This window comes from Terrapene carolina, unplaced genomic scaffold, assembly GCF_002925995.2.
Source record: "Terrapene carolina triunguis isolate 2854851 unplaced genomic scaffold, T_m_triunguis-2.0 Scaffold194, whole genome shotgun sequence".
In the NCBI taxonomy this organism is placed as follows: domain Eukaryota; kingdom Metazoa; phylum Chordata; order Testudines; family Emydidae; genus Terrapene; species Terrapene triunguis.
The window spans coordinates 12,041,962-12,052,459 of NW_020664545.1; the positions used below are offsets into that span (position 1 = coordinate 12,041,962).

Below are 10,498 nucleotides of genomic sequence, written 5' to 3' on the forward strand. Positions count from 1 at the left end.
GGGGGGGGGTTGGATAGAGGGCAGGGGAGTTTGGGGTGCTGGTCGGGGCGGGGAACGGGGGTTGAATGGGGGCAGGGGTCCCGGGGGGGCAATCAGGAATGAGAGGAGGGGTTGGATGGGGTGGCGGGGGGCAGTCAAGGGCAGGGGATTCTGGGGGCAGTCGGGGGACAGGGAGAAGGGGTGGTTGGATGGGGCAGGGGTCCTGGGGGGGCCCGTCAGGGAACGGGGGGGTGGATGGGGCAGGAGGCCCGGGGGGGGGAGGGGGCATGGCGGATAGGGGGTGCAGACCGGGCCACGACCCCCTCCCCTAACCGGCCCTCCATACAATTTCCAAAACCCGATGTGGCCCTCGGGCCAAAAAATTTGCCCGCTCCTGCAGTAGGGAATGGCTGTTTTGAACCAGCTGAAGAAAAAGGTGTGGGAAACTCCTTGCACATCAGCTCAGTCTCAAAGGCAGAAAAAAAAATTACATCCTCTCAGAGCAGAGGTCCCCAAAATGTGGGGCATGCCCTAGGGGGGCATGGAGGAATGTTTGGAGGGAGGCACAGCTGGGGGCTCAGGCCGGGGCCCAGTCCAGTCCCCATGGGGCGAGGAGGGCGTGCCACCCAGCTCCGTTCCTGGCCCCCCCTGTGCCTGGGGGCAGGCGCAAACAGGGATAAAGGGGGGCATGAGGTAAGAAGTTTGGGGACTACTGTCCCAGAGGAATGTTTCTGGCTGTCTCTTCCACCCTCTCCATGGAAGATTGGTGTTGGAAGAGGGCCATGTCCAGTAGGAAGCTTCTCTTTACCTATAATGCTGCACCCCAGATTCCTGAGCTACAGCATTGAAATTCATTTGGACGGAGGCTACAGCCCTTTGCATTGTGGACTACCAGGCTTTCATGGCAAAAACTCAGGTGGAGCTGTGGAAGAACACCTCCACTCTGGGCAGTTTTCTTACTCAAGAAAAATGCCATGAGATAAAAAGCTAGTTCATAAGGGTGTAGAACTGACCTGACATCATGTTTGAGTGACTTTGGGGAAGGGTCTTTGGAGTGGGCTGCTGCCTCAGAATATAGGATGACTGTATGCTTTCTCGGTTGTGGATAACCGGTTTCTGTAGAAAGTCCTTTGAAAGTTTGAAAACCTGACCTACACAAGAGAATAACTTGTTTGGTGAGCAGATGGAGGCTTCTTTGCAGAGGGCAAAGAGGACAAGGACCACTTGATATTCTCTTGGGCCTGTCTCACACCCTAGGTCCTTTATAGCAGGGGGTTGGGACCCCTCGGGGAGTCATGAGGTTATTATGTGGGGGGTCGTGAGCTGTCAGCCTTCACCCCCAAACCCCGCTTTGCCTCCAGCATTTATAATGGTGTTAAATTAAAAACACTTTTTTATATATTTATTAGGGGGGTCGCACTCAGAGGCTTGCTGTGTGAAAAGGGTCACCAGGACAAAAGTTTGAGAATCACTGCTTTATAGGAAAGAATGGAAAGACTCCTACCTCAAAAACCATCTTTCACATAAGTTCAATGGAATAGCCCTCTTCCTCAGTATCAGAAGTTGAAGGGTCTTCAGTCCCCTTTTAGTGCGCTCTAAAAACGGAAAGATTGTTGCAAGGGTTCAGAGTGTTTAGCAAGCCTGCTATTGACAGTAGACTGCCAGGAATTCGCTGCCAGAGGCAGCGTGGGAGCTATTTTACCATCTAAGGTCATTAGTCGCTTTAGGTGTACAGGTCCTGAACATTGTTGCTGGGGGCCACGAGATCAGGTTTTCAGAAAACACTCCATTGCCCATTACAAAAATTGTCTCAGGCTGTTCAATATTTGGAAGAGCTGCTGTCGGAAAGCCAATTCCTCTTGGCAGAGGGTCATCGAGCCTATTCCAGTAGACAAAAGAGAGAGAAGGATATATTCTAGATGTTGATAGTCAAAAAGGTAGCTGGGCTCAGTCCTATCCTATATCTTGGGGAACTGAATCAATAACTGGTCAAAGAAAAGTTGTAGAAGGTTACTCAGGGAGCCATTATGCCTCTTCTAGAGGGAGTTGAGGGTGGTCCTCTAGCACTAAGGACCATCAGAGATTTGAGATATAAATAAAAAGCTATTCTGGTGCAATCAGGCTACCATGTTTTATATCCACCAGCAGGGAAGTGCTGGGTCATGCCTCCTCTGTCAGTAAGTTCTTCATGTGAGAGAGTAGGTTGTATTCCACGAGATGTTCCTAGTTATGTACTTGATAAGGAAGGAGAACATAATTGCAGGCTAATTGATTCCTGGTATTTTCCTCCAGTGGAACACTGAAGCTGGATCTCTTTGCCACTTAGATAAAAAGCCTTCTCTGTATGGCACTAAGAGAAAATTACATCAGCAAGGGATGATTTCTCCAACCACTGAGGAAGGGAAACCTGTTCCCTTTGGCTGGACAATAGAACAACAATGTATTACTCTAGCATATCAGGGAGAGAGCACCTAGCTTGGGATAGAGAGAGGTCCCATCTTGTACATTTGCAGAGCTGCCAGCTGGTCTTTGGTGCACACTTTTTCCCAGCACTATGCTCTTGTGCATGCTTCTAGAGCTAACGTAGCCTTTAGTGATGCTCTTCTATGGTCCCTATTGAATTCTTCTCCTCAGCATCCTCCTCATTCATTGGGGTACTGCTCAGGAACTTCCTGTCATGGAACATCCACAGGGACAATAACTCAAATGAGAGGTTACTCATCTTGTACAATAACTGGAGTTTTTGAGGTGTTTTGTCCCGATGGATGCTCTGCAATCTGCCATCCTTCCCCTCTGCTCCAGAGTCATTCTTTCTCGACTTCATGGTTGAGAAGGAACTGGAGCAGCGACAGGTCTGACCTTCCCTATGTACCCTTCTGCTGGAGCACAAGGATGTGTAGGGTGTAACCATGGACTTACAAATACTGCTGACAGAATCTCCGATCCGGCGCGCACAGGCGCATGCACATCCTGATGTGGAGCACCCATAGGAGAAAAACATCTCCAAATTCTCCAGTTACTGTACAAGGAAAGTTAACCTCTCCTTTCTATACTGTTGGCATTGGCGTTGCTATTTCTACTTGTTGCAACTTTGCAGTCCTTTTTTTTGGGGGGGGGGACATGTCTCAAGCTTCTTGCTCTCTAAGAGGTGAGACTGCTGCATAGAATGGTATCTGCAGAAAAGAGAAAATTATTTGCCTTGTAATTCTGCTTCATTGATATCGTATAGGATTCTCATTCATCTGCCTATCTCCTCAGAATGTGGAGGTTACTTTTCTTTTGAGGTGCCTTTTTCTGGAGTGCATTTTTGATCTGATGTTTTCTTGCTCATTCCAATGAACTGACTGGAACATTCTGAAGGCAGCATTTGTACTCTGAAGGGCTGGAGCATGCTGACTAGTAGGGACGGCTTTGTACTGTTCTGATGCCTTAGAGTCAAAAATCTTTAATAGGGAAGTTCTGCCAGATTCAGGCCTAAGGGACTAAAAACTAGGAGTGAGAGATCCTACAAGATCTTTATAGAAGAAGAATTGTAAGATAAATAGTTAGCCTTTGTTTGGCAGCCATGGACAGTGACAGATGTGGTTTAAGTGAGTGAAATGTAATTCTTCTCCACAACTCAAGCTTCTGACCTGTACTTAAATACTGGCTGCAGTGACTGACTAGTATGTCTGACTGGCCTCTTGTTTCCTTGTAAGTTACACTGAAAAGCAGAAGAAATTGCTTTTTCCTCTCTATGCCCTGCTGTTATTAAATTCCTCTTCTGGCCATCCTCAGCTGTTCACTCCATGCACTTTGGTTTGTACTCATGTCCATTATATGTATGTCTACAAAAATAGTGGGACAAGCACCTTTTTTATTCAACAAGTTTGAAGATTAAATTGTCCTTGTCTAAGACACTTTTAAAATTGTCCCTAGGCTGGCTGATGTGCTTCTCTTGCCCAGTAGAGGAAAGTTAAACTCGTGCAAGCCTGTCGTGTGCTGAAAAGTCAAGGAAACATTAGATTCTGGGTCTGACTTCCATTTGCAAGAATACCTCAGATTCATTATGCTGAGCTCTGGCATTGTCCTGCTGCCTCTTCTCTGATGTTTGTGGATAATGAGTACATATCCTTTCTGAGGAATGGCTCTGGATCTGGATTCAGTTTTTTGTGTACAAGGGGATGTGTGTCAAGTTATGTTGTCTTAGGTCTGATGAGCCAAAGAGTTAAAATCCTTTGGGTGTTTACTTCGTTGTTTGCTGTATTGTAAAATGAAGATGCCAAATACCTCAGTTGTTGGATTTTTGCAAAGTAAGGCAGTTACAGAATGTAAATTGTGATAAGACTCTTTATACCTGGAATATAATCAATCCATTCCTCTTCTTTCAAAAGTCACTGTCCGTTATTACTGCTTCTTCCCCTATCTCACATTTCTCCTCAGAGGGCCTTAACATCCTTTTCTGTCTGGTAAACGTCTGTGCTTCTCTTCATCTCATACATGCAGGGAAGTAATTAACGTGGCCCATCCAGTTCACATTTTGTGCACCTGCTTCCTCCATTGGCACAGGGTTGGGAATAGTTAACTGCTGGTGCACCACACAAATAGAAAGTTTATTGACCCATTGTTTGATATCTGCAATGAACTAAATTGGGTGATGTTCTCCAGCAAACATTTTAAGGTAGGTCTGATTTCTGCCTTTAATCTGTTTAGTGTCCTAATTGTATTCCAACCTCTAACTTGAGAAGTTCAGCTGCCAAGTGACTATGCTACCTAGTGTGCATGTCTGCTGCATTAAAGAATTAAAGAAATAATTGACGTGGCTCCTGGATATGTGTGTGTGTGTGTGTGTGTGTGTGTGTGTGTGTGTGTGTGAGAGAGAGTGGATTGTGCTGAGGCAGACACTTGGTATGCCAAATTTCAGCCCAAATGTTTGCCAACTGAAAACAGGGTCATATTATGGGAAGTGTTCGACAAATTTGTTGTTGCTACCAGCTCCACCTAAAATATATGTAAACATGATGTGATATTTTAAAATACTCTGTTTTTGTAGCATCCTACATCACCCTTCTGCAGCCTCACAGCTGAGGGATTTGCACTCCTTCCCTTGAATTTGGCAGCTGTGAAAAGTAATACAAGTATTCATTCTTTCCTGGTAGGAAGCAGGAGGAGCTTGTGCAGCAGGTGCGGAAGAGGCTGGAGGAAGCATTGATGGCTGACATGCTCGCCCATGTGGAGGAAATAGCAAGGGATGGGGAAGCTCCTTCAGAGAAGGAAGGGGGTGATGAAGAAGGGGAGGAGGAAGAGGAGGAACAAGACCATGACCAGGAGATGGAGAATGTATAGTCCAGGTAATGGTAACTCTGACTCTTACCTCCTTTCTCACCTTTCAGTTTGAACTGAATAGAACTGTAGTGAGGAAGAAAATGTATCCAAAGGGAATCTTAAAATTGGCACTAAATTCTTCTCCAGTATGCACACTAAAGGGGGTAGGAGCTTCTTTTAACATACGTAGGTTTAGTGTGGATCTTTGAGCTGTTGTTTAGTTTTTAAACTTTATCTCACAGGCTCAATTCTACACGCATGGTGATGGTGACCTGGAAGTTGTGGCGGGGAGGGGTGGGATTGATGTTAATGTTAATGTGAAAGTAATTTGGGGGGCTTAATTCTAAATTGACAGGAGTCTCTGTCATAACACCATCACAACTGAGATTAACCCCCTTTGGATGTTCTTAGCAGAGAAGCTAGGTGGTCCCTCTAGGCCAGGAGTGAGATACTTTGGTGGAGACATATATGGAGTGAGCTTGCATTGTTACTGACTATTCTGTACCTATTCTTTGGATCAAATAGAGGATTTTGTTCTCCCAGATTGTCACTTGGTACTTATCACATGTGCTTAGTACACAACCAAGATATGTGGGTGCATTTTGAAGGAATACTATTTATTCCATAATCAGCTGTTTTAACTAATATTAATTTAAAAAAAATCAAGCAGTGGTTTTATCTTCACCTCTTAATGTGGTGCCAACCCAAGATACTTCATGGATCTTCATTTAGTGTATGATATGCACTGCAATACCCAAACACAATAAGCCATGTTATGGAAAGAAAGCTGACATTATTTGTGTTCTCTTGATGTATTGCTTTGTTACAAGCCTAGCCAGGAGCCATATGTTAAATTTATGCACTGAGACAAAAACAGCACTCAATGACTATTTAATGTTTGATCATTTTAAGTTATATCCCAGGAAAAGCAACCAGTAATCTGTCACTGAAATGAGATAGCCAGTATCCTTGCGGCTTTGTTACTTAGACTGTCGACTTGTGAGCTTCTTAGGCAAGAAATAAAAACTTTAGAGGAAGACGAGCCTTAAAATGAACAAGAGAAAAAAGAAAAAGCCCCCCTTGGAGGCAGTGACAGTTGCATTTGAGTGCCATGTAGGATCAGGAGTGACCTTTGTTTTTCCATACTTGGAGGCTAATCATTATGATGGGACTTGTGTGGCCTATGGAAGATGCTGTCTTATATTTGGGCTCCCTCCTCTTCCTTGTGTTGCCACTTGGATTAACTGTAGCCTTATTTGAGCACTCCATACCTTTTGGTCCTTTCTGGTGAAACACTCCAGCAACAGCAGCCAGCCAGATAAGATAACCGACTACCATGGTGAAAAGCTGGGGCCAAAGAGGCAGTCGTGTTGAAGATCTAGATGAGACCTCACCCTGATCCTTAAAGAGACCACTTACTACAAAAATGTAAAAGTCCCTGATGATTTACCAAGTGTTTCTCTCTGCTTCTTTCTTCCAGGGAGTTCCATCTAAGAATTCCTAGTCTAAACCCTATCAGCAGGGTCAGCACAACTATTTACAAAGCCAAGAGTGTCTGCAGACTAAATTGCACCAACCATCCAACTGTACCTTTGAGCATGTTCGATGTCCACTTCAGGAAAAAGTTGAGAAGCTGATTGCTCATTAATTGCTGGGTATTTTTGAAGATGAACTTAACTAAACTACACTTCCCCCTCCTTTTCTAAAGGGCCAGGGGAATACAAAAGTGTGAAGGGGAATAAAGGAATGCAAAAGTGGGGGGAGAGCTAAAACTTGAAACCAAATTCCCTCTTATTCATGGGTCAATGATACAATGGGGTCAAATTTTTCCAGACTTTTCTATCTTAGTACTTTTTAACAGTGACCTAGAGAAACAATTTTTTTCTCACACCTGACACACACGGAGGGCAAGAGAGATGCTCTTTCACTCCTTGGCCACTTTGTACCAGACTGTATGTTGTAGATTGTCATTCCGTACGTAAATTCAGGTCACTGAATTTCATTTTCCTCTTAAGACCAGATAGGACTTGATGAGTAGTCCTAAGAGATGAAAAGTTGGTGCCTCTTCCACTTCAGGCTGCGATGAGCTTGGAAAGTTACACTCTATGAATCAATTTTGTATCAGTGACAACCTGTTTCTATAATTAGTTCCAACACCACATTGAATGCTTTAGTTGCCAATACTTGGCATGGAAGCCTGTGTGTGTCCAAACATAGCTCATTAAGAGTTTCAGAGCGAAGTATATCAGTGTGTAGTATGAATATTCAACTTTTGGTGTAAGTCTGGTTGGAGACACCTTCGCAGCTAAAAATAGAAGGTACAGTATGACTCATTTCTGGCCAACAATGAGGAAAATTTCCTCCTCTTTTCTGGTGCCAAGCACTCCAATCTCTGTTTTAGTATGTGTGGAGTGAAGGGAGTCCATTTCCATAGATTTGTCTATACATCTGTACGTGAAAGCAGTAATGTTCTGACCTCTTTTAAAACAAGAAAGGCAAAAGTTTTTGACTTTTCTATAATTAATATCTAAAAATGAACCTAATGCTTTTTATTGAGCATTGACTCTTTCTTACTTGCATGTGCAGTGGAGTGACCAGCATTCTTTGTCCAACAGTGAAATGATGTGAAACCTGCCTTAATGTGTTCATAAGTTTTTTGGCTTCACCATGGGTACCTTGAATTATTCCTCAGTCTCTTCTTGTGCAAGTAGTGAGGGAAACTAGTGATGGGTGAAAATTAATCATCCGTGAGGGGTGGAGTGAGGAGATAGCGAAGATCTGAGTTTATAGATTGAAGAAAATATCCACTTGATTGCAAATTCTTTTTGTCTTAGGGTATCCATGCATAATTTATGCCTGGAAGTGTCCGCTGAGAATATATAAAAGATGGATTCAAATATTGCACCTCTAACCAGTTGTATGAGTTGCTGGTATCCCAAAATTTGGGACAGAAGTAGCTCCCCAGAGCCTCTGTCGAATAGGAATGTTTAGCAATAACAGTGAGGACCCAGGGGCATTTCCTGGAAAGTAATGACCACCTTTGGGAGTAGTTCTACTCAAGCCACTGGGTTGGTTGAGAAATATCCCATGTCAAAGTGACTGATGCTATATTAACCCTTTCCTTTAAAAAAAATTCCACAGGATTGTTGCTCATTTGGAGTACTACAAGAAGGCTGGATTTGTATTTTACTGCTGCTGTACTAGGCATTGCTTTGGCAATGGTACAGCTGCCAGTTAGAATTGTTTTCATTTTTAAACAGTCTGTTATGGTTATTATTCTGTAAACCTGTCCTCCTGTAACTCATTGTGTTCAATTAAATGTTTCTTGCAGAAAGAAGAACTTTTTCTAGTCTGTGTCAGCCCCTGATTTAAATATCTGTGCTATGCCATTGCAAGCTGTCCTTAAGCTCTGCATTGCATTTTGAGATCCTTTTTTTTTTTTTTTTTTTTTTTTTTTTTTTTGCATTGCTTTTTTAAATTTTTTTTTTTTTTTTTTTGGAATCTGAAGGAGGGAAATGCCATGTAAAAAACTGATCCTTATTGCAGTGTACTCCCATGCCTTCATTGTGGATGAGAGACTAGCAAGGTGTCCTAAGAACTTCATTATGTGGACTGCATCCACACTATATTGGCCCTGAGGATGTCACATGGGCCGCAGCTCTGTGCTGATTGGGCAGCAAGCGGGCCGCAGGTTGAGAACCACTGCTGTAACCTATAGTAGATTCTTGTTCCTTTAGACCTCATTACTCTTGTTCTGCATTGCATGTAAGGAGGGCAGGTAGGAAGTTGCCGTGAAAATATTTAATTTTCTTGAAATTCTGGTACCATGTAGTGATTACCCATATTCTTCTCTGTAGCATGAATATAAAGTTTTTCCTTACATGTATATGATGTGAGGGTTGGGAGGAGATTCAAGAAAGCAATATAAATATCCCAAATCATTTGAAAGTCAAGTGAAACCACTGGGAGGACCATTTCTTTTCTCTCCCCCATATGACCCATCTCCCATTGGTATTCTGTTCTTTCCCTTCAGTTTTTTATAAATATATTTAATTTGGTGGTGATGAATCTTCTGTTTTAAAAGCACCAAAAGTGGCCAAAGATCCTCATCACTCTCCAACAAATGTAAATAATTTTACTTTTTTACCAACACAGGTAGCTAAATAAGACTATTTTAAAATGAACCTACTTTTTCTACTATATCCATGCAGCGATATCTGGATTAATTTTTCCTATCACAGTTCTCCACTGTGGAAATGATTGGTGTGTAGACACTGGGTCCCCATTTGCAGGACGGGGAAAGTTGCCAATGCTTCATTGGTGTTTAATTGTTAACTGGCAGAATTGGTAAAGTAAATAACAGATGAATGAAATCATGGCAAAATTCATTAACCTTTGCTAGTGCTTGCCAGTACCTGTGTGGTACAACACCATTGGCAAGAACATGCTCTGATCTGGGAGCAAGTTCAACCTCTTTGGGGAAGAATCACAGATGAAGGTGTATGTCTCTTTAAATTAGAAAACTTAGTATAGCTTCCACGGGCACCAAGCATTCTTTTTAAAAAAACAACAAATCCCACAAATTCCAGGGCCAAGTAGCCTTAAGTATATGCTACACTCAGATTTTGTACTGGTAGAACAATTTTGTTTAGGTGTGTAGTGGGTTTTTTTTGTGGTTGTGTTTTGTTTTGTTTTAAACTAGAATAATTATACCAGTACAACCCTCATACCAGTATAGCTTATTCCACCTCCCGTACAGCTATACCAATAGAAGCACTTCTATACTGGTATTACTGCATCCTCTGTAGGGGAGTTGTGCCACTTTAACAATATCATTGTAGTTAAAGTGATAAAGTCCTGTGTGCAGACAAGGGCTAAAACGTCTATTGTTACTATATTGCTTTCAAATGACTTCGCTTGACTTCATGAAAATAGTCTTAATACCCTTAAAGCTATAGCTTCAGAGTAGTTCATATTGTGCTGGGAAAACTAGTAAAGTGAACTGCTTGGGCGCTATACTACTTTCAGAACAAGAGTTCTCAAAGTGCAGGAAAGCCCAGTGGGGTGGGGACGAATTAACGTCTATGAATGTGGTTAAAAAAAAAAAAATCCAGATAATTTGTATTAAAACATTTACAGCTGTGTATTTTTACATAGCAGCCATCTCTTTAAAGTTATGTTTGATAAGACTACTGACCTCCTAGACATACATGGT

The 10,498-nt window shown here is 42.7% G+C and overlaps 1 protein-coding gene across 4 annotated transcripts in view; it reads left to right on the top strand.

The window, feature by feature from the left end:
• Nucleotides 1–8,611, top strand: part of MBD3 (methyl-CpG binding domain protein 3) — a 20,451-nt gene extending 11,840 nt beyond the window's left edge. For all 4 annotated transcript variants that reach the window (XM_024218375.2, XM_024218374.2, XM_024218376.2 and 1 more), the window contains exons 6-7: nucleotides 5,118–5,309; nucleotides 6,764–8,611. In XM_024218375.2, the coding sequence (XP_024074143.1) occupies nucleotides 5,118–5,304 (187 nt within the window). In that variant the 3' untranslated portion in view covers nucleotides 5,305–5,309; nucleotides 6,764–8,611. The remainder of the gene's footprint in view (nucleotides 1–5,117; nucleotides 5,310–6,763) is intronic.
• Nucleotides 8,612–10,498: the final 1,887 nt, after the last annotated feature.